We start from the raw sequence: 24,930 nt of genomic DNA, 5'->3' as shown, positions 1-24,930 counted from the left end.
GGGGCTCATTCACTCAATAGAACTTTAATGAGTTGCCAACGAGCCTAACTCAAAAAAAAAAACTTCTACATGAGCTCTTTGAAGTGGGATTCAGGTGCCATGGTGACAGTCCCAGTCCCTCTCTAATTCAGGCTAGGTTTCTCACAGGTAGTCCCTGGTACCAGTCCTTATACCTGTATGAGTCTTAAGCACACATACAGGTATAACGCATCACCAATATTGCATCATCAATAATGCATCATTGACACTGGTGTCAAAGTACAATAACCCAGTAAGAAAAAACACCAAAGGTTTGTCATATTTATTACTGCCACCCAGTGGACGGCATGATAACAGCAACATACAGCAGTTAAGAAATGGGAGTGCATTCTCTTAATACATCTTTTACAAACCATTTCCCACCGATTAAGACATATGCAGCCGACGGTGTAGAATAACAAATGCAGAGAGCTAAGTCATCGTAACGTAAAGAATGAAAGAAGAAACTTGTATTTGAACATAATTGTACATGTAGCAGTGGAGTGTCAGCCGTGAGGGCGGTGAACTCTCTCACTCCTCTTTCTCACTGGCAGCTCTGAGGAGAAACAGATGAATGTGTGTTATTACGGACAAATTAAAGCCACATCATGAAGCGTCTTGCTTGTACTCAAATTAAAACGGTGTGTGTGTGTGTGGTGCATAATACACTCTAAACACACCGGTGTGCTGCCCTGAGACAGGTTGGGGGGTCACAGCCCAGGTAGGCCCCGTTCTCAAAACAATACTGGAGTAAAGCGGTGAAGCATGGGTCCTTGACGAGGATGTGCGGGTTGCCCACGACGATGAGCAGGGCTTTGGGCCGCGTGATGGCTACGTTAAAGCGCTTAGGGTTGGACAGGAATCCCAGTATGCTTTGCAGGTCGTTGCCCTGCACCAACTCATTTGCCCTCACCTGGAACAACAAGAGGTCTTTTATGTAGATGTTTTAGGGTGAATTACAACTTCAATTCAGTCAATTTCAGCAAAGTGATATTCAGCTCATACAAAAGTGACACATTATTTAATATTTTTCAATTTCAGAATTGATTCCCTTAATTGAAAAGGAACCGAGACCCTGTAAAGGGAGAAATTAGTCAGAGTTCAATAATGAGTAGGACAGAGGAAAGATTGGAATATTACCGTGGACAAGATAATAACCAGAAACTCCTGTCCCTGGAACTCCTCCACAGAGCCCACCTTGATGTCAGACAGGCCCACCCGGTGGAGCAGCACACGGATCTTCTCCGACTGGAGAGGAGAGGTTCATGATTCAGGGGTTCAGACCAGTGTTCAGAGTTGAGGGAAAACTGTACTACTGTGACAGAATGAGTCACTTTTTATGAGTTTTTGAGGCCTTTTAAATGTTAGCTTAGTAGATATCGCCTTCTAGAGGCTTAGACTCTGGGGTGAACATCAAAACTAGCAGATTGACAAAACAGAATAGGACCAACCAGTGATGGCCGATATGTGCACTTCTAACCTGTTTCCTGTAGGGGGCGATGATGCCAATGTCACTAGCAGCTACAGGATTGTAGAGCTTCTTGGCCAGCTGGCAGCAGTACAGCATCACCTGTACCGCCTCTCCAGGGTTGAACCACGACGGGTTGTTGCCCTCCCTCATCTCTGTGCCCTGAGAGGGGGAATGGTGACTGGCATTATTGGTGTTCGACGTCTAGGTTTTGCTCCAACCAAAGAGGAAAACCCATATTGGTCAAAATGTTCAAAAAATGTCAGTGGTAAGCAAGGAGAGGAAACGCTGATTGTTTGAGAAAGGGGCTGGAAGAGGACAGGAGGATATGAGTATGTAAAGACGAGACTATTTAGGAAGAGGCCATGTCTTGAGTTCCTTTTGGGCAAGTTCTGCCTGCGACTATGGGACACAGGTCATGCTACCTTGTCCCTGACCTGCTGTCCGTCCCCCCTCCTCTTTTACAACTGCGGATGTAAAAAGGGCTTTAAAAAATACATTCAGTTGATTGATTGACGAGAACAGGGAGTAAGAGACGGGGTCCTTACCCTGACTCCGTGGAAGATGAGGGGGAATCCCTTGGTTGGCAGACGGCTCCAGTGACAGAGGGAGTCCACAACGAGCCTCTGGGCCCTGACACACAGCTCCCCGTTGTAGAACAGTCTAGAGGGCAGGGCCAGGAGGGCCTCGTGGGAACGGTAGTTGTACACTAGCTTGGTCACCTGGAAGAGGAAGAGGAAAGGCCACCAGGAGAACGCGTCAACTGTGGTAGCATTTATTTACCACGCAGTCCTGTGTGGCTCAGTCGGTAGAGCTTGGTGATTGCAACACTAAGGGTCGTGGGCTTGATTTCCGCTGGGGATATCCATGAGTAAAATGCTAGCACACATGACTGTAGGTTATAAAACAAGTCTGCTAAATGGCATACATTATATTACAATGCAAGGGCAAAACATTATTTAGAAAAACATGCAGAATTTGTATTCATAGTTGGTGGATTCACTATGCAGGATTTTAGTGATCACGGCACTGACAGGGATTGTGCGTGTGTCTACTCACCAGCACTGGGTTGTATCCACCATTCTCTCTGGAGTACAGAGTGTTGGCCATCAGTCTCTCCAGCAGGGACACTCCCAGGCCGAACGCCTGCGCAAGCTTGGACTTCACAATTGGACCCAGCTGCCGGGGGTCTCCGGCCAGAACTATCTAAAGGATGGCGAGAGCAACAGAAAATATGACTCACTTCCTGATCAGGAGGCTACAGAACGCATGGTCAATTATGACTTATGTCAGTTACGGGCAATGGGTTGCTTTCTTCACAGTTGCGCCACTGTAGTAAGGATTGTAGATGTACTCGGTGTTCAGTCTAACCTGTCCGTCTCTCTCTGACAGAAGCCCCAGAGGGATCAGTGCCTCTGGCTCCGTGGCTTGGCCAACCTCATCCAGAAACACATGGGTGAAATGACCCACACTGAGGAAACGCAGCAAAGAGACAATGACCTTAGATCAGGTTTACTACAGTTACGTTTCCTCTGGTGAGGGAGGTTAACACTGAACCCCATTACCCTCCCTCACCGCAGTCCAATCTGGTAGAACATGCCGGCGCTGGAACAGGTGCTGACCACAATCCTGTGAAAGGAGGCTTGTCGGATGTCCTCCCCAGCCTGAGAGTACTGCCTTAGAACCTCCGGGATGGCCTATGGAGATACAGAGGGAAATGCGATCCAGACAGAGGCACGAACTGGTCGGAAAAAAATAGGACTGATGAAATTCCTGCGGCGGCAATGGGTGCAGTACCTCTTCCTGTCGACCGGAGGCGTTGACGCGGGCCAGGCTGGCAGAGTTCAGGTACCCACTTTCATGGAGACGGATACAGACGAGGTCTGCAGCACTGTTGGAGGGAGTGCACACCAGCACACGACTACTGGGCAGGCGGTGATACACCTATGGGAGGAGGCCACTATTATTTATTCAGGGAACTAAAATGGAGGGAAACTTCTGTAAATAACCAAATATAAGAAACTTGATAGAGCTTGCCAGGTGCAATGGAATCGATGGAACATACTACAAGTGCAAACCCTGCTCATCAGACAGGCTGACCCAAACAGTCAAAACATTTGAAAGAAAACCAATCCTATATAAACCGGGGGTTTGGTTGTTTATTTTTCTCACTGCATTGTTAGGAAGGGTCCTTAAGTAAACATTTCACTGTTTGTCTACACCGGTTGTTTATGACACATGTGACAAATAACATTTGATATCCATTGGGGTTAATTGCCTTCCTCATGGGCATGTCGACAGATTTTACACTTAGTCGGCTCGGGGATTAAAACCAGCGAACTTTTGGTTACTGGCCCAACGCTCTTAACCACTAGGATACCTCCCAGGTTGAGGGGTGTCTACCTGTAGTATGGACTCTATGAGCGTGATAGTCTTTCCTGTCCCTGGGGGTCCAAATAGGATGTACGGAGTGGGCCGACACTCCCCTGCCAGGATCCGCTTCACTGCCTCCTTCTGAGACGGGTTCAGCTGCTGGTTGAATAACTGGCCTGGGTTAGGGATGGGTTTAGATGGCAGCCTGGAATCTGGGAGAATTAAAGAGGCTCAATACTCGTTCCCCTCTCCTTGACTGATCATTCATTCTGTCTCACAGATGTACTGAACTGTCCTAGTTAGGACACGAGTTCTAATGCCCTTCAGGTTTATGACACTTCAGCAGCTGTAGTATACAGATCATCTCTGTGCTGTCAGAATGAAGGACTCCCAATGCTTATATCACCTGGTTTGGTTTGTGTGGCCTTTGAGACCATGTCAACGGAGACGCTTGACAGCTTCACCCCATCGGTTGTGAGGGTGCCCTCTTTCACCTCCTCTGGACCCCACTCTCCCGTCCATAGAGGGGCCTGAAGCATCACAGCTTTAGGGAAGAACACTGGGAAGAGAGGAGAAGACGCACAATCAGTGGTGGACCAGACAGGAAATAAACTTACCAGGGGTTGGGGGAGAGAGAAGAAGAAATAGTTGACTACCGTAATTTCTGGACTATTAAGCGCACCGGAATATAAACCGCACCCACTGAACTATTAAAAAATATGTATTTTGTACATTAATAAGCCGCAAGTCTATAAGCCGCAGGTGCCTACCGGTACATTGAAACAAATGAACTTTACACAGCCTTTAAACGAAACACGGCTTGTAACAAAAATTAAAAGTAGCCTACCAAGAAAGTCATTGGTCACCATCTTCCTCCTCCTGTGCACTGAAACCACTGAAGTCATCTCCTTCGGTGTCGGAGTTGAATAGCCTCAGAATTGCTTCATCCGATGTTGGATCGTTTTCATTGTCGCTCTCGTCACTTTCATCCGGAGGCAAATTCCCCGCTGAACTGCCCTCAACAACACGCAGCAGTCCAGCCTTTCGAAACCCGTTGATGATAGTGGATTTTTTGACAATGCTCCACGCTATCAGGAACCACTGGCAGACTTGACCATAAGTGGCTCTTCGCATGCGGCCCGTTTTAGTGAAGGATTTCTCCCCACTTGTCATCCAAGCCTCCCACTGAACACGGAGCGCCACCTTAAATGCACGATTTACACTGATGTCGAGTGGCTGCAAATACTCTCATGCTGTCCAAGACGAGCAATGCCTTGTTCTTGTGAAAGAATCCTCCCGGTCGCTTGCTGTAACACTCCGTTTGCCATTCATGCATTAGGCCGTCCGTCATCCATCCTTTCTTGTTGACTTTCATAACAATTCCTCTCTGGAATTTTTCTTTTGGCATCGTCATGCGTTTAAAAAAAGCTTTTCTCCTGATGCCGTGCAGCTCAGAACACAGGTCAAGTGCGTTTTTTCATGCCCAGTTGTTTTCAGCGTGACGGATGAGTCGCCTTTCCTGTTGACAGTCCGAGTGAGAGGCAGGTCAAACGTCAGAGGAACCTCATCCATATGTATGATGTCGTGCGGGCCGATGGAATGCTCCTCTATCTTTGCATCAGTGAATTTGCAGAAGTTTGAAACTTTTTCCTCGTAGTCGGGAGGGAGCTGCTGACACAGACTCATCCGTACCCTGATGGACAGGCCTTTACGTCTCATAAATCTTAGACACCACGATGGTCCACCTCTAAAATCCTCAAACTTCATTGCGGTGGCGATTGTTTTGGCTTTCAGTCGGATCTGCACAGTTGAAACACCTCGGCCGTCTGCTCTCTGTGTGTTGACCCAGTCTTCAAGCTCATTTTCTAGTTCGGGACATCTGCTTTTCTTCCCTCTGAAAGCTTTTGTTGTCTTTTTGTACTGAGTCAGTTCCTCACGCTGCTGTTTCCAACGTCTTATCATTGACTCATTAAGGCCAAGCTCCCGTGCAGCAGCTCTATTTCCAGCCAGATCGATCACCTTCAACTTGAAAGCTGCATCATATGCATTTCTCCGTGTCTTTGTCATGATGAGGGTGACAAAATTACTACCGTAATCAGAATGATGGGAAGTTTGAGCGCGCTCGATTTACGTCACATTATGTGACGGTGCTCAGTTTTTTGGCGGCATGAATCTTGTGAAAGTGGGAAAAATCCATAAATTAGCCTCGTCGTTGTATAAACCGTGAGGTTCAAAGCGTGGGAAAAAAGTAGCGGCTTATAGTCCGGAAATGACGGTAAATACAACACATTTTGGAAATGGGATTGAGAGAAAAAAGCCAAGATCACCATTCTCTTCAAAGTGCTTGTTCTGGTCCAGTGCTAAGTGGCATCGCCTCATGGACAACCTGTCAACGCAAACATCATCATACATAATCAATATACTGTCAACACAAACGTCATCATACATAATCAATATACTGTCAACACAATCATCATACATAATCAATATACTGTCAACACAATCATCATACATAATCCATATACTGTCAACACTGTCAACACAATCATCATCATACATAATCAATATACTGTCAACACAAACATCATACATAATCAATATACTGTCAACACAAACATCATACATAATCAATATATAGTCAACACAAACGTCACCATAGATAATCAATATACTGTCAACACAAAACATCATCATCATACATAATCAATATACTGTCAACACATACATCACCATACATAATCCATATACTGTCAACACAATCACCATACACTGTCAACACAATCACCATACATAATCAATATACTGTCAACACAAACATCATACATAATCAATATACTGTCAACACAATCATCACCATACATAATCCATATACTGTCAACACACACATCACCATACATAATCCATATACTGTCAACACATACATCACCATACATAATCCATATACTGTCAACAAACATCATACATAATTCATATACTGTCAACGCAAACATCATCATACATAATTCATATACTGTCAACACAAACATCATACATAATTCATTAACTGTCAACCTGTCACACGTTATCTATGCTAAAGGAACAGAGATCAACACTTAGTGACACAGAAAGGATCCTTCCTAGAACCAGGACAAGGCAGGTACCTGTTGAAGGTGAACTCAACATCTAGAGGCTCTCCCAGGTAGCCATGCTGAAACTCAGTGTTCACCCTCAGACTCACGTCCTCATCATTGATCTGTGGATAAGGTCCACAGTGTTCAGGTCAGTGTGAACAAAGCACAAGGAGAAATATCAGCGCGGCAAGCAAAACGCTAAGATCAAAACTTGTGAGTACCTCTGTGACATAACCGATGTACTCCATCACCACGCCTCCACTGATTGGCTTCTTCAGTGCCACTCTGTCACCTGTAGAGCAGACAAAACACTATATCAAACATCTAAATTCAAGTATGGCTGACTCTGTGAAACGACACATTTCATTGTACCCATCTGGTGTGTGTGACAATCAAACGTTCCATTATTATTACAAAGCCAAATTAAGACTCAAAAGATACCTATGAAGAGACTGGGCCTGCCCTCAGCCAGGCCAAGCACTTCTAGGTGCAGATAGATGGCGCCTCTCCTGAGGAGGGCTCCACTGATGCTGAACTCCCTGAGCTCGCTCTCAGCTTGTAGCTCCTCCAGCCACAGCAGGGACGAGAAACGGAGACGCATGTTGGCCGCCGACAGAGTCTGTCAGAAATAGAGGGAGATTAACTAATCCATTATTTTACAGTGGAGGCGCAAAGGCCCCCATATCAATATCCAGAGCGACTTTTCAATCAAAACCAAATTGGAGCCAGATTCCTGTAGGCTGGTGGGAACAAAGCATGGACGATGGAAGACTTCCTTCCCTTACCTCTCCAAGACACGGCTGGGCCACCAAAACGTCACGGTCGGCCTCCATACAGTCCCGTAGAGCCTGGGGCACCGGGTAGTTACCCAGGAAGTTAGGCAGGTGGCGCTTAGTCAGCCTGTGAAATAAAATAAGAAAGTCATAGGCTAGTGATTTTATCTAACTACACAGGAGGGGTGTAATTCTAACTACACAGGAGGGATGTAATTCTAACTACACAGGAGGGGTGTAATTCTAACTACACAGGAGGGGTGTAATTCTAACTACACAGGAGGGGTGTAATACATCAATGTGGACCAAACTGTCATCATTCAACATGTCCAACATGGGTAGAGTAACTAGGTTCGGGGGAAAAAAACATTTGATTTTAGAGAAAACGTTGGTGGACAGTATCACCAACTAGTCAAGATAATCGCCATTATTCTATAGGGAAATGTGGTTTGCAGGTAGGCCGAACATACCTACACAACACAGCACAGACACTATCAGGGTGTAGTTTACCGTTGAGGTGGATGTGCAGCCATCACCGTGACCACCTGGGCAGCCTGAGGAAGGGGCAGTGGGGCTGCCGGGCAGTAGGGAGCAACGGGCTGGAGAAGACTCTCCTCTTTACTGCCCACTGTGACCTCCAGACGCCTCCCAATGGTGAAAGAGGGGAAGTGCAGGAGTAGCAGCTCCGCACAACGCCCCAAGTTCCTAGGGTAAGATGGAGGGATACATAATCAATGTTTTAAAAAACCTGAATCTTCAGAACATATTGATTCAGTCAGATAATAGTGACACCACCAGAAATGGACAACTATACCAGACTTGTATAGCAGCTAGCTAAAGCATGACTTACTTGGCTCGGCAGCCCACTTTCACAGATACCTTCTCCCCTGGTGCGATCTCCACGTCTCGCTCATCTGTCCGTATGGCAGGCTTGTGAACAGTGTCCTGATGTGCCTCACCAGTTTCTCCAACCACATCTCCATCTATCTCATTCATCTCCTTCCCATCACCATTGAGCAGTACAGTAGGCCCAGCAGACCCGGACTGCGGGTAGAGAGCGGGACCCACCATGGGAGTGTGCTTGCTGGATAGGCCCTGAATACCCCGATAGAGGATCTGTGTTAGAGCAGGAAGCTGTACAACACCCTTTCTCTGTCCCGGTGGGTCTGTCACAGTCCCTAGGTTGAACTGCTCCTCTGAGTCCCAGCCAGCAAACTCACAGCACTTCAGTCTATGGGTCTCAGAGCCTCGGTTCCTGTCAAGAGAAAAGAGAATACAGTGCATTCGGAAAGTATCGAGACGCCTTCCCTTTCTCCACATTGTTACATTACAGCCTTATTCTAAAATGGATTACATTTTTTTTTTAAATCCCTACTCTACATACAATACCACATAATGACAAATCGAAAACAGGTCTTTAGACAGGTTTGCCAATGTACTAAAAATAAAAAACTAATACCTTATTTACATAAGTATTCAGACCCTTTGCTATGAGAATCGAAATTGAGCTCAGGTGCATCCTGTTTCCATGGATCATCCTTGAGATGTTTCTACAACTTGAACACAGTGGCCTCAATACTTAAGGTATCAGTTTTTATTTTTTTTATTAAATTAGCAAAAATGTCTAAAAACCTGTTTTCACTTTGGCATTATGTGGTATTATGTGTAACGTACAAAATGTGGAAAAAGTGAAGGGGTCTGAACACTTTCCGAATCCACTGTATATCTGGTACCACAGGAGGAAAGGTATCAACAATATCAAACACATCGTTTCCATATGTTTTTTGCCATTCGCTCCGTTCCAGCCATTATTAACAGTCGTCCTCTCGTCAGCAGCCTCCACTGTCTGGTGCTATCCTCAAGGTTTGGAAGGCGGCTCATCTACTCCCCCTTCAAAGCTGGTGACCCTTGTGGCCTACATAACTAAAATCAACCAATTTCAAAACTTCCTTACCTAGCTAAAATATTAAAATCCTTGATTAATTCTCAGATCTTTCTTAGAACACATTTCATAGCTAAATGTACATCAGTTAGGTTTTAGACCAGGTCATTGCACTGCATCCCTAGTTATAAAAGTGGATAATTGAATGGATAAAAGGCAACATTGTGCTGCCCTCTTCATTGACCTGTCAAAGGCCCTCGATACTATTGATCACTTGCTAATTCAGAGGCTTTCCTCAAATTGGCTAGACCAGGCTGCATGTATCTGCAGCTCAGGGATGGAAAATTGCACAAGGTGCAACTTCGAAATATGGTTGCGCATCAGCAGTTTCTCTTGTTATGTCAGTCACAGACAGTACCTCAATTAGCCCATGTCAGCTAAAATTTTTTAGATTGGTAAAGTGGTTAAGCAGCCAGCTATCTAAACGTATAGTAATCATGGCCAAACTAATGACCGGGGGGGGGGGCATGATTGTTAGTCACTCTCGCTCAGATAAATGACTCAAATCTGCAAACGTTTCTCTCTGTCCCATCGTAAAATGTGTAGAATTGCCGCAAACTTGCTATAAAAAACTGCAACATTTTCTCTACGCCCATGGCAAAATGTGCAGACTTCAGGAAATGTACTCTAAAACGTTCAATTTCTCGCTGCTGTCAAAAGGGGAGGCGCAAATATGTTTTGCTCGCAAAGTGGGGGGCCCACATGACATTTTTGCTTAAAGCACCCAAAAAGCTAGGGTCAACTCTGACAGTGGGTATGGATGTGAGTACACAGACCCATGATGAGTTCAGATGTTTTGGGGCCCCCACCCCCATCAAAGATACCCAATCCTGTTGTAACTAGTTTACTTCACATATAGAACTCAAATGTGTATTCTTTGATGGTGTTAAGTCAGGTATTCTGGATATAACGAAAGGTGTCGATTCTGGGTCCTGCATAGGACTGGATGATCGGATTAATTAAAATGTATGTTTTTGCGCAATATTCCAAATGTCTGTATTGATTTTATGAGCGTTTATGTCCGCTTGTTCTCGTCTTGTATTTCGGGTCGTCTCTTTCGCTCCTTCTGTGCTGTGTTCACCTCCCTATTTACCCCAGAGGTCTATATATAATGACGAGATGCACGCCTCCGCCATAACAATGGGAGTTGTCACAAAGGCAGGCGACAAGCTTAGGTCCAAAATAAGCCCATTGAAACACATTGGGCTTATTTTGGACCAATTTTAGCGTGAGTGAAACCTCTCACTTCGCCTTATCCTCTATGGTTTACACACAAACCAAGCCCTCGCCCTGCGTGACACGCCAACAAAGTTGAGAGAGCACATGTTCCTCCGACAAGCAGTTACATTTTCGATAGCCTAACGTCTGCTACAAGAACTTAGTCAGTATTAGGTAATGTGCATTATGCATGGTTCTAGATGCATATTTTTTTTCTACAAATGTTAAACTATTTGGATAAAATAAAGTTATTAGTGGGTCTTGTGGAAGGCTTATATTTAGCCTGGGTATAACTTCACAAGTCCTGAATTCATTTGACATGCAGTGCATTTGACCTTTAATTGTACAACGCCGCTTAGAGAACAATCATTATTTTATTTTTTAATTGAGAGACATCCTGAATTGCCCACAAGAAAAAAAAAAATTTGAGTTATAGTCCTGTACTTCACCCTGTTTACATTAGCAATATTGACTTGTCTGTAAAGAAAAATGTAACCACTTGTATACCGAGAATACGGTTGTGTATGGTATTGCCACCACAGTTGAACAGGCTCTATCTGAACCACAGTCTGCTTCATTGTATTACAGAAAAACTTTCTTGACCTGAAATTAGTATTGAATACAGTTAAAACTAAGTATATGTTGTTCTCTAGACATACAAATAACTGATGATTTAAGCTTATGTACTTTAAAAATGGTGCCCATATTGATTGTGTTCCTGCTTACAAATATCTGGGCAGTACCTTAGAAAAGTGCCTTAAAGTGTCTTAAAAAGCAGTGCCTTAGACCGCTGCGCCACTCGGGAAGGTCTATACGTTTACTTTTGATACTTAAGTATATTTGAAAACAAATACTTAGACTTTTACTCAAGTAGTATTTTACTGGGTGACTTTCACTTGTCATTTTCTAATAAGGTATCTTTACTTTTATTCAAGGATGACAATTGGGCACTTTTTCCCCCACTGGATGCGCTCGTGCCAAAAGCGTATCTATACTGAACAAAAATATAAACTCAGCATGTAAAGTGTTGGTACCATGTTTCATGAGCTGAAATAAAAGATTTCAGAAATGTTCCATAAGCACCAAAAGCTTATTTCTCTCAAAATGTTGTGCACAAATTTGTTTACATCCCTGTTGGTGAGTATTTCTCCTTTGCCAAGATATGCCACTCCTATCAGGTGTGGCATATCAAGAAGCTGATATATATATATATATATAGACAAAGATATGCCACGCAGGGTCATTAGGTTTAGTACTCATCACTGCATGGTTGGCCCTCTGATGTCACGTAGGTTGATACATTGCTATGGTTGCATTTATAAAGCCCTTTTAGAAAAAAGTCCCACTATATCGAACATCATTACTAACCTTTAGACATACTAGTTTCCACACAGTCTCAGGGATGGCCAACTCTGGAAATTCATTGTCTCTACAGCGTTAGGTAAATCAGCATTTAGCTTTTTCTGCACTGTTTTTGGGGTAAAAATGTTAAACGTTCTGGTGCCTCTAGGTCAATTCAGAAAGCTCTTTGAGGACCTTATTGTTTTTTTACAACCGTGTTTTCTTTCTGCTTGCATTTTGATGTGTTTATTTCTATGATTTGTCATTCAGGGCTCACCTGATGAAATAAAAAGGTTAAATATGTCTCACAATAAAATTATATTCAGAGAGTCTTGGTAGGACAATGGTCCAAAAAAGTGTGCTTAAATGTTATTTCAGTGCGTTTGGAAAGTATTCAGACCCCTTTACTTTTTGTTACATTACAGCCTTATTCAAAAATGGATTAATAGTGACTCCCCATCCCGCATGAGGGAGCGTAATCATCGACTGACACTAATTAGCATAACGCAACGGACATAAATATTCCTAGAAAATATTCCTATTCATGAAAATCACAAGTGAAATATGTTGAGACACAGCTTAGCCTTTTGTTAATCACCCTGTCATCTCAGATCTCCAAAATATGCTTTACAGCCAAAGCTAGACAAGCATTTGTGTAAGTTTATAGCATTTTGTCCAGCTAGCAGCAGGTAACTTGGTCACGGAAATCAGAAAAGCTTCAGAAAATTAAAATCATTTACCTTTGATGAGCTTTGGATGTTTTCACTCACGAGACTCCCAGTTAGATAGCCAAGGTTCCTTTTTTCCAAAAATATTATTTTTGTAGGCGAAATAGCTCCGTTTGTTCTTCACGTTTGGCTGAGAAATCGCCCGGAAATTGCAGTCACGAAAACACAGAAAAATACTCCAAATTAGCTCCATAATATCGACAGAAACATGGCAAACGTTGTTTATAATCAATCCTCAAGGTGTTTTTCAAATATCTATTCGATAATATATCCACCGGGACAATTGGTTTTTCAGTAGGACCGATTGGAATAATGGCTACCTCTGTATTTTACGCGAGAATCACTCTGGGAACCATCAGGTGACCAGTTGCGCAATGTAGCCGCTTACGGGTATTCTTCAACATAAATGCGTAAAACTACATCACAATGCTGTAGACACCTTGGGGAATATGGAGAAAGAGTAATCTGGTTGATAGCCCATTCACTGCTCAATAGGGACGCATTGGAACGCAGCGCTTTCAAAACATGAGGCACTTCCAGATTGGATTTTTCTCAGGCTTTCGCCTGCAATATCAGTTCTGTTATACTCAGACAATATTTTTACAGTTTTGGAAACTTTAAAGTGTTTTCTATCCTAAGTTGTCAATTACATGCATATTCTAGCATCTTGTCCTGACAAAACATCCTGTTTACTACGGGAACGTTATTTTTCCAAAAATTAAAATACTGCCCCCTAGTCACAAAAGGTTAAATAGTTTTTTCCCCCTCGCGGTATCCTGGGAGGTCTACCCCGGGGGTTTGTGATAGAGGGGAGGTATGTGCCGCGACGTTGGCTCCATCTGCTGGGAGTACCTGTGCTGGGCACCCCGACGGCAATAATTAGGGGGAGTGTTACTCACTATTTTTTGTAAGGAGACCACTTTGAGATGAGACAGAGGGCCACTTTGAGATGATACAGAGGGCCGCACAGATCTTTATTTGTTGTACTTTTTATTCCAATATCAATTGAGAGCAAATTTAGAGCACATGCAATTGATTTGATGTACAGCACATCACAAATATATACATACACACATCAAATAGGCTACATCACATGTATTAGACCCATATTAAGGGTTACCTCAGTAGTTGGATGAGCAAAAAATGTCCCTTCTGCTCCTTGACTGAATTCATTCTAAATGTATAGTCTGTTGTTGCTATTCTTGTGAGGCAATCCAGGTGTGCATTGGTCAGTCTGTTTCTCTGCTTTAGTTTCACAATGTTCATTGTTGAAAATGTTGCACACTGCTTTAGAAGTGGATACTCTGTGTCTGACACAAGGCTCCAGAAATGGGTAACACCTGATCTTAGTTCACCTTACAATGTGTCATAGGCCTGCAGCGCCACTATCTCACTCTCTATTCCAGCACGGTCAGGACAGAGGGTTGTGATGACTGGGGTCAGAGATGACACTAGCACATGAAAAGGGGTTCTCAATTATGTTGTACTCCATATCCATGAATCTTTACTCAAACTCCAAATTCAACTCCTCCAACACACGCACAAATGCATCATAGCTTAAATGTGGCAGTATGTCAGGGTTGGATGTGGTGACTGCTCTGAGGTTTGGGAAATGAACAAACTATCAGGTATGAACAGTCTGGTGACTTTATGTTGAAACGCTGTGACCACACGCAGCATTTTGCCCAGAGTTTTAGCTTTCCCTTGGAGCTGGAGATACACTGTGTTCAGATGGCAGGTGATGTCAGTTTAAAAAAAATAGCCAGCTTTAATATCCAGTGTGGATCATCCAGCTCTGGCTCCTCTCTCCCCTTGCGTGCAACAAATTCACAGATGAGGGTGGAGAGAAAGAAATCTTTCAAAACTCTGCCACGAGACAGCCATCTCACCTCATTGTGAAATATCAAGTTGCCGTATTCTGTCTGGTATTCCTCCAGTAACTGGTGGAATTGCCGGTGATTGAGTGCCCTCGCAATAATAAATGTTCACCACGAGCACGACTTGCTGCATCACATTCTGTAAGTCACAGGTCTGAGTTTAGCCACAAGTGCTTCCTGATGAATGATACAATGAAACATAACAAATATGGGAATATCCTCTCTTTTTCTCATCTGGCCTATGAGTCCCTTCCCCTTCCCTCGTATGTTTGGGCCACCGGCAGTGCACATAGTTGCCAGATTTGACCGGTCAATATTATTAACAGCAAAAAAATGTAACAAGGGCTTTCAGAATATCCTCTCCTCGTGTTTGTCCCTGAAGGGGCAGTAAACCTAAAAGTTTCTCTCGGAACGCCTCGTTTTGAGGGAAGCGGATCCAGACACATAATTGGGCAATGTCACTTACATCAGTGCTTTCGTCAAGCGCAATACTAAAACACGGCGCCACAGATCTGTCAGTAATCAGTTGCTTAGCGATGTCCTCGCTGATGACCATAACACGATGCACGATGCATAAAAGACGAGTCAGAGTCGCAGTCCCTTATGTGTTCTTACGGACCTTCAATGCTGCAGAAATGTTTTAGTACCCTTCCCCAGATCTGTGCCTCGACACAATCCTGTCTCGGAGCTCTACGGACAATTCCTTCGACCTCATGGCTTAGTCTTTGCTCTGACATGCACTGTCAACTGTGGGACCTTATATAGACAGGTTGGTGTCTTTCCAAATCATGTCCAATCAATTGAATTTACCACAGGTGGACTCCAATCAAGTTGTAGAAACATCTCAAGGATGATCAATGGAAACAGGACGCTTTGTCATTATTGGGTATTGTTTGTAGACTGATGAGTAAAACATTTTTTTAATGATGATTTTTAGAATAAGGCTGTAATGTAACAAAAGTTGGTTAAAAAAAAGAAGGGATCTGAGTACCTTCCGAATGCACTGTAAAACAAACACATTTCTACAAAAGCCTTCATCAGGGTATTTACAGATTTACAGGGTAGTTCTCTCTCATTTAAGACAAGTAGACACTCCATGGCTGACTCACTGTATCCAGACAACCAGCTCCCGGCTCTCTCCCAGCAGCAGAACCCCAAAGTGTGTCTTGTCGCCAACCACCAGGCCCCCCTTGTCCTCCAGGAGACTATTGATCTCCGCCTCTGGGACGGACCTGTTATTGACAGTACTCATACTGTTTGAGGAAAAAGACCAGAGGTAATGGTGTAGGTTAGTGGCCCAAGTCCTAATTCATTATCAGCCTTTAATATCATATGAATTCCTCCTTAGATTTCACCCAACATACATGGTGGAATTCTGATAATGCCATGAGACCATCATAGGTCATTTCATTGATACAAGGGTTTGTGTGTGTAGCAGTGGGAAATGTATTAATTCACTGATCATTGTCCAGGGCCTATTTTTGTAGCGAATTGTGTTGGCTAGGAGCCGTGCACAGAGCCCTACAACAGAACTGTTTGTGGTTATTTACCTGTGTTGGCTGGTAGCCATGCACAGAGCCCTCCAACAGAACTGTTTGTGGTCATTTACCTGTGTTGGCTGGTAGCCATGCACAGAGCCCTCCAACAGATCTGTTTGTGGTTATTTACCTGTGTTGGCTGGTAGCCATGCACAGAGCCCTCCAGCAGTAGAAGGACTGGCTGCTCTCCACCACCACCAGGCTGACCATGTCCCCAGGGGAGGGACGGTACCCGGCCGGGAGTAGCAGGTTGTCCAGGCTGAAGAACACACTGTCCTCCACCACGCCGCTGCTGCCAAACACACTGGACACACGCACCTGGGTAGGGTGGGGGTATGGGGGGAGAGTGTGTGTGCAGAGAAGTAAGTGAGACTAGACCTTCAATGCTGCAGAAATATTTTTAGTACCCTTCCCCAGATCTGTGCCTCGACACAATCCTGTCCCGGAGCTCTACGGACAATTCCTTCGACCTCATGGCTTGGTTTTTGCTCTGACATGCACTGTCAACTGTGGGACCTTATATAGACAGGTGTGTGCCTTTCCAAATCAGAAGGGGGTGAGACTAAAAGTTTGTATCGTCACATTAATGTGGACTTGACGGTGATAATTGGACTACAGATCAAAATCCATGGGTACGAAACATGTAGGTACTGCATGTTGCCATGTCTTCAGTGAGGTAAAGTTGAAATGCCATTTGCAAGGAATGAATGAAGTTCTAGAGGAGGGACTGACCTGGTCCATGCGGCGGTAGCGTAAGGGGGACACAGACCGGGCCTGGCTGCTCCACTGGGTGGGACTAATAAAGTACTGGGCCTGGACCCAGTCCCCTTTCATGGGTTCAAAACCTGATGGACAGGAGCAAGGAATTGAAAAAAAGGAAGCATAGAATAGGAAATTAAAGGCTAAACAGGTATAGCATCTGGGACAGCTTGGCAGCATAGAAATAGAATAGTAGAACATAAATAGGAGTAAATCTATTTTGATCGTTGACAGTACCATCACAAAGAGCTTCTCGTGGAAAAAAAGTGGTCTGATTGATGAAGCCACCGTCCCGGTCACATGACGTCACAGTACCAATCAGAGGACGGAGCTGGTTGCTGTCTGCCTCCAGGGAGGCTCCTCCCCCTCCTTCCTCCCAGGCATCAGCGTTCTTCTCCACCTGAGGAATGGAATGGCCACAGTTGTCACCACAGAACATAGTAGGCATGTGTCTCTATTAGAGGTCGACCGTTATGATTTTTCGATACCGATACAGATTATTGGAGGACCAAAAAAAGCTGATACCGATTAAATTGGCCGATTTTTTAAATGTATTTGTAATAATGACAATTACAACAATACTGAATGAACACTTATTTTAACTTAATATAATACATCAATAAAAATCAATTTAGCCTCAAATGACAAATACAGTACAGTGCCTTGCGAAAGTATTCGGCCCCCTTGAACTTTGCGACCTTTTGCCACATTTCAGGCTTCAAACATAAAGATATAAAACTGTATTTTTTTGTGAAGAATCAACAACAAGTGGGACACAATCATGAAGTGGAACGACATTTATTGGATATTTCAAACTTTTTTAACAAATCAAAAACTGAAAACTTGGGCGTGCAAAATTATTCAGCCCCTTTACTTTCAGTGCAGCAAACTCTCTCCAGAAGTTCAGTGAGGATCTCTGAATGATCCAATGTTGACCTAAATGACTAATGATGATAAATACAATCCACCTGTGTGTAATCAAGTCTCCGTATAAATGCACCTGCACTGTGATAGTCTCAGAGGTCCGTTAAAAGCGCAGAGAGCATCATGAAGAACAAGGAACACACCAGGCAGGTCCGAGATACTGTTGTGAAGAAGTTTAAAGCCGGATTTGGATACAAAAAGACTTCCCAAGCTTTAAACATCCCAAGGAGCACTGTGCAAGCGATAATATTGAAATGGAAGGAGTATCAGACCACTGCAAATCTACCAAGACCTGGCCGTCCCTCTAAACTTTCAGCTCATACAAGGAGAAGACTGATCAGAGATGCAGCCAAGAGGCCCATGATCACTCTGGATGAACTGCAGAGATCTACAGCTGAGGTGGGAGACTCTGTCCATAGGACAACAATCAGTCGTATATTGCACAAATCTGGCCTTTATGGAAGAGTGGCAAGAAGAAAGCCATTTCTTAAAGATATCCATAAAAAGTGTTGTTTAAAGTTTGCCACAAGCCACCTGGGAGACACACCAAACATGTGGAAGAAGGTGCTCTGGTCAGATGAAACCAAAATTGAACTTTTTGGCAACAATGCAAAATGTTATGTTTGGCATAAAAGCAACACAGCTGAACACACCATCCCCACTGTCAAACATGGTGGTGGCAGCATCATGGTTTGGGCCTGCTTTTCTTCAGCAGGGACAGGGAAGATGGTTAAAATGGATGGGAAGATGGATGGAGCCAAATACAGGACCATTCTGGAAGAAAACCTGATGGAGTCTGCAAAAGACCTGAGACTGGGACGGAGATTTGTCTTCCAACAAGACAATGATCCAAAACATAAAGCAAAATCTACAATGGAATGGTTCAAAAATAAACATATCCAGGTGTTAGAATGGCCAAGTCAAAGTCCAGACCTGAATCCAATCGAGAATCTGTGGAAAGAACTGAAAACTGCTGTTCAAATGCTCTCCATCCAACCTCACTGAGCTCGAGCTGTTTTGCAAGGAGGAATGGGAAAAAATGTCAGTCTCTCGATGTGCAAAACTGATAGAGACATACCCCAAGCGACTTACAGCTGTAATCGCAGCAAAAGGTGGCGCTACAAAGTATTAACTTAAGGGGGCTGAATAATTTTGCACGCCCAATTTTTCAGTTTTTGATTTGTTAAAAAAGTTTGAAATATCCAATAAATGTCGTTCCACTTCATGATTGTGTCCCACTTGTTGTTGATTCTTCACAAAAAAATACAGTTTTATATCTTTATGTTTGAAGCCTGAAATGTGGCAAAAGGTCGCAAAGTTCAAGGGGGCCGAATACTTCCGCAAGGCACTGTATGTTCAATTTGGTTTAAATAATGCAAAAACAAAGTGTTGGAGAAGAAAGTAAAAGTGCAATATGTGCCAAGTAAAAAAGCTAACGTTTAAGTTCCTTGCTCAGAACATGAGAACATATGAAAACTGGTGGTTACTTTTAACATGAGACTTCAATATTCCACAGTAAGAGGTTTTCGGTTGTAGTTATTTTTGGAATTATAGGACTATTTCTCTCTACGATTTGTATTTCATATACCTTTGACTATTGAATGTTCTTATAGGCACTTTAGTATTGCCAGTGTAACAGTAAAGCTTCCGTCCCTGTCCTCGCTCCTCCCTGGGCTCGAACCAGGAACACAACGACAACAGCCACCCTCGAAGCAGCGTTACACATGCAGAGCAAGGGGAACAACCACTCTATTAGCTAACGCTATTAGCGCACACCCCACTAACTAGCTAGCCATTTGACATCGGTTACACCAGCCTAATCTCGGGAGTTGATAGGCTTGAAGTCATAAACAGCGCAATGCTTGACGCACAACGAAGAGCTGCTGGCAAAACGCACAAAAGTGCTGTTTGAATGAATGCTTACGAGCCTGCTGCAGCCTACCATCGCTCAGTCAGACTGCTCTAGTAAATCATAAACTTAGTTATAACATAATAACACACAGAAATACGAGCCGTAGGTCATTAATATGGTCGAATCCGGAAACTATCATCTCGAAAATAAGACGTTTATTCTTTCAGTGAAATACGGAACCGTTCCGTATTTTATCTAAGGGGTGGCATCCATTAGTCAAAATATTCCTGTTTCATTGCACAACCTTCAATATATGTCATAATTACGTAAAATTCTGGCAAATTAGGCAGACCAAACGGTTGCATATACACGGACTCTGCGTGCAATGAACACAAGAGAAGTGACAATTTCACCTGGTTAATATTGCCTGCTAACCTGGATTACTTTTAGCTAAATATGCAGGTTTAAAAATATATACTTCTGTGTATTGATTTTAAGAAAGGCATTTACGTTCATGGTTAGGTAAACATTGGAGCAACGAGACACACCGCATCTATTATATGCAACGCAGGACACGCTAGATAAACTAGTAATATCATCAACCATGTGTAGTTAACTAGTGATTATGATTGATTGATTGATTGTTTTTTACAAGATAAGTTTAATGCTAGCTCGCAACTTACCTTGGCTTACTGCATTCACGTAAAAGGCAGTCTCCTCATGGAGTGCAATTAGAGGCAGGTGGTTAGAGCGTTGGACTTGTTTATCTGTAAGGTTGCAAGATTGAATCCCCCGAGCTGACAAGGTGAAAATCTGTCATTCTGCCCCTGAACGAGGCAGTTAACACACCGTTCCTAGGCTGTCATTGAAAATAAGAATGTGTTCTTAACGGACTTGCCTAGTTAAATAAAGATTAAATACATTTTATAGCAAAATCGGTGTCCAAAAATACCGATTTCCGATTGTTATGAAAACTTGAAATCGGCCATAATTAATCAGCCATTCCGATTAATCGGTCGAACTCTAGTTGCAACACATGACAACAACATGGTAGCAACACAACATTACAATCATGGTAGCAACAACATGTCAGCAGCACAACAACATGGGAGAAACATTATTGGGCACAGACAACAGCACGAAGGTAGAGACAACAATACATCACGTGAAGCAGCCACAACTGTCAGTAAGTGTCCATTGATTAAGTCTTTGAATAAAAATAACATATTGTAAAAAAAAATACAATGTTGAAACTTAAATATATTTAATCCTCCGAAAAGGACCAATATAAGATGCAAGAAAACACACCAAAATCCCCATCCCCATCATAAACTGACTTTTTGTAAAGAGGGCGCTCTTTACATGGCAATAAGCCTATCTTTCCTTTGAGCGCTACAGCAAGACTCAACACTATTCTGCAACGCAACTACACCAGTCAGAGAGGAGAGTGAAGTTACTGCTTCTACGGTGAGTGCTGAGTAGATAGAAGCTTACACACTGGCCATTTACTGTTACATAAAGTGTCATGGTAGGGTGTTGTGACAAATAATGGATGCTATGCCCAAATGTATAGCAAGCAGAATGTTCTACTCTGTGGTAATATTATCGTTACAGCCCTTTAGTGAAGACTGCAAAAATCTGGAGTGTTATATTTGCTCTTTGCCAAGGGTATTCCTCAAGCTCTGTCAATCAAATGTTTTCCGAGACACTAACAAAAACATAGAAGGTTACAAAGTAGTGCTTCATAGCTACGCTTGGATGCATTTGTTGTCACTTGTCAGGGACTGGTGCAAATTCACTTTTCGCCAACCCCGTTTCCATGACGAGTGCTAGCTAGCTAGCCAGCTAACTACCTGTGAGTGTACTTGACACCATTCACATTAATGTTCTTTCCTCAAATTTAAGAAATCAGCTTTCTGAGTATCTTTATAGGGCTGTTGAAAGCACAATCCTTAGACGTTTTTATTTTATAATTAAAGCTATAATAAAAATATATGCAGATATTGTATATTATATTTCCACTCTAAAATCGGACCAAAAATCTCACATCGGTCGGGCTCTAGTCATTTCACCCGGCAATTGCAATAAAGGCCAGGATACGAAGTAAGAAACCAATTTAAATAGTATGACCCAGCCAGGTCTCATCTTCGTAGATAACAAAACCATACTGGTTAAAGTAAGGTCTTGGTCAAAGTGTCTCACCCTCAGTGCTTTCCACCCTCCTTGGGCACTATCTCGTACTGCAAGGCCGTTGACTGCATCCCCGACTCTGAGCGGCACGCCACCCAGCACCTCTCCAGTGGTGAAGTAGACATCGTCGTCGATCATGCCGTAGTCCTGACACAGCAGGGTCACCACGCCGCAGCGCAGGTTACGGACCTCCTCCATCGCTGACACACAAAAGATTATGACTGGTCAGTGATCATTGCATTGAAAAACTTAGTGGCAAGAAAAAGTATGTGAACCCTTTGGAAGTACCTGGATTTCTGCAAAAATTGGTCATCAAATTTGATCTGATCATCTAAGTCACAACAATAGACAAACAAAGTGCTTAAACTAATAACACACAATTTGTATTTTTCTTGTCTATATTGAATACATAATTTAAACATTAACAGTGTAGGTTGGAAAAAGTATAGGCCCCTTGGGGGCACAGTACAGCCCACGAGACTGTTGTTTACCCCCAATTTCATAGTTTGGTAGTTACAGTCTTGTCCCATCCCTGCAACTCCCGTACGGACTCAGGAGAGGCGAAGGTCGAGAGCCATGCGTCCTCTGAAACACGAACCAGCCAAGCAGCACTGCTTCTTGACACAATGTCTGCTTAACCTGGAAGCCAGCCACACCAATGTGTTGGAGGAAACACAGTACACCTGCCGACCGTGTCAGTGTGCACGCCCCCGGCCCGCCACAGGAGCCACTAGAGCGCGATGGGACAAGGAAATCTCTGCCTGCCAAACCCTCACGACGCCAATTGTGCGCCGCCACGTGGGTCTCCCAGTCACGGCCAGCTGTGAAACAGACTGGGATCAAACCTAGGTCTGTAGTGACGCGATGCAGTGCCTTAGACCGCTGCACCACTCGGGAGGCCCCCGCAAATTGATTTTAACAAACAATTGGTCCCTCAAAATGCAGCCCTCCATTGACTTTCAAAATCCCAACGTGGCCCGAGCCAAAAAGTTTGTCCATCCCTGTCCTAGGCTAATGATTTCTCAAAAAGCTAATTGGAGTCAGGAGTCAGCTAACCTGAATCAATGAGACGATATTGGAATGTTGGTTAGAGCTGCCTTGCCCTATTAAAAAAAAAAAAAAAACTCACAATTTGAGTTTGCTATTCACAAGAAGCATTGCCTGATGTAAACCATGCCTCGAACAAAAGAGATCTCAGAAGACCCAAGGTTAAGAATTGTTGTCTTGCATACAGCTGGAAAGGGTTACAAAAGTATCTCTAAAAGCCTTGATGTTTATCAGGCCACAATAAGACAAATTGTATATAAATAGAGAGAATTCAGCACTGAGTTGTTTGGAAGGAACAAAACAACACTATGTGTGGAGAACAAAAAAGCACAGCACACCAACATCAAAACCAGTATGGTGGAGGGAGCATCGTGGTTTGGGGCTGCTTTACTGCCTGGACAGCTTGCTATCAGCAACGGAAAAATTAATTCCCAAGTTCATCAAGACATTTTGCAGGAGAATGTTAGGCTATCTGTTCGCCAATTGAAGCTCAACAGAAGTTGGGTGATGCAACAGGACAACAACCCAAAACACAGAAATCAACAACAGAATGGCTTCAACAGAAGAAAATATGCCTTCTGGAATGGCCCAGTCAGAGTCCTGACCTCAACCTGATTGAGATGCTGTGGCATAACCTCAAGAGAGCGGTTCCCACCTGACATCCCAAGAATATTGCTGAACTGAAACAGTTTTGTAAAGAGGAATGGGTCAAAATTCCTCCTGACAGTTGTACAGGTCTGAGCCGCAACTACAGAAAACATTTGGTTGAGGTTATTGCTGCCAAAGGAGGGTCTACCAGTTATTAAATCCAAGAGTTCACATACTTTTTCCACTCTGCACTGTGAATGTTCACACTGTGTTCAATAAAGACATAAACATATAACTGTTTGTTATTCGTGTAAGCAGACTGTGTTTGTATTGTTTTGGCCTAGATGAAGATAGGACATTTTATGACCAATTTATGCACAAATCCTGGTATTTCCAAAGGGTTCACATACTTTTTCTCGTCACTGTAACTGTCAAGGGTTGACTAAATCAGAGATTTGACACAGACAAGTAGTTAAAATTCCTTTGAGAACAGGTGGGTTGTAGCCACTGGCAATGTTGGATCGATCACATTCTGGGATTTATAGCACTCATTTGCTGTCGACTGAAACAGGACAGGTGCATTGAGAAGCTGTCAGGCTGCTTGGTGAGCTCATTTGAAAACTTACCTGTGCCATATAACCCATCCACTTCAGCCTCCTCTACCTTTCTCCATAGTGGGGCCAGCAACTTGGCTATCACACACTGCACTGCTGTTACCATGTCTGCAAGTAGCTAGATGCTGAAGAGGGGAAAACAAAACAATGTGACTGGTGGTTTATCAAACTAATTTACATAAGTGTGGCCACTATTGCACTTGATTGCTTTATCGGTCATGCAACGCATTGCACTTGATAGCTAATACAATTGCCGTTGCATCTAATTTATTAGCACGCTAATGTTGCCAGCTATGCGAACAGTCGCTAGTTGACTGACATTATGCTTCCAAAACTCGTCTTTATTGCAGGTTTGTAGCTATTTAAACGTGATGAAAATACAACACGGTGCATAACCTAACTAATAAAATATTGCTTTATTCCTGAGAAATTGTTGTACAAGGCAACATACCTCTGTTGCAGCAAATTGCTCTTCGTAAATGTGTTCAGGTGCTGCTTTCTCACACACGCGACTAAAAAGATGTAATTGCGTGCTCGCACACGGACACCTTTCTTCAAATAGTCCCGCCA

At 43.4% G+C, this 24,930-nt stretch overlaps 1 protein-coding gene across 2 annotated transcripts; it reads right to left on the bottom strand.

The window, feature by feature from the left end:
• Positions 1-285: 285 nt before the first annotated feature.
• On the bottom strand, positions 286-24,930 carry mov10l1 (Mov10 like RNA helicase 1). Of its 2 annotated transcripts, XM_021567981.3 has the most exons (25): positions 24,812-24,930; positions 24,373-24,485; positions 22,124-22,311; positions 17,383-17,545; positions 17,119-17,231; positions 16,517-16,704; positions 15,958-16,101; positions 8,593-8,997; positions 8,253-8,447; positions 7,755-7,869; positions 7,411-7,588; positions 7,191-7,261; positions 7,000-7,091; positions 6,187-6,245; positions 4,266-4,418; positions 3,890-4,071; positions 3,284-3,430; positions 3,062-3,183; positions 2,858-2,957; positions 2,546-2,692; positions 2,035-2,208; positions 1,499-1,648; positions 1,159-1,266; positions 699-931; positions 286-574 (listed from the first exon to the last, which is right to left on the bottom strand). In XM_021567981.3, exons 2-25 carry the CDS (start codon positions 24,464-24,466, stop codon positions 550-552), a joined length of 3,546 nt encoding a protein of 1,181 aa, XP_021423656.3. In that variant the 5' UTR covers positions 24,467-24,485; positions 24,812-24,930; the 3' UTR covers positions 286-549. The 2 variants fall into 2 exon arrangements, with proteins under 2 accessions (XP_021423656.3, XP_090060625.1); XM_090204499.1 differs by lacking the exons at positions 16,517-16,704; positions 17,119-17,231; positions 17,383-17,545; ... (1 more) ...; positions 24,373-24,485; positions 24,812-24,930 and adding an exon at positions 16,399-16,427.

This window comes from Oncorhynchus mykiss, chromosome 2 (assembly GCF_057628025.1).
Source record: "Oncorhynchus mykiss isolate SJ-2025 chromosome 2, ASM5762802v1, whole genome shotgun sequence".
Lineage (NCBI taxonomy): Eukaryota > Metazoa > Chordata > Actinopteri > Salmoniformes > Salmonidae > Oncorhynchus > Oncorhynchus mykiss.
This window is presented reverse-complemented; position numbering and strand designations above follow the sequence as displayed.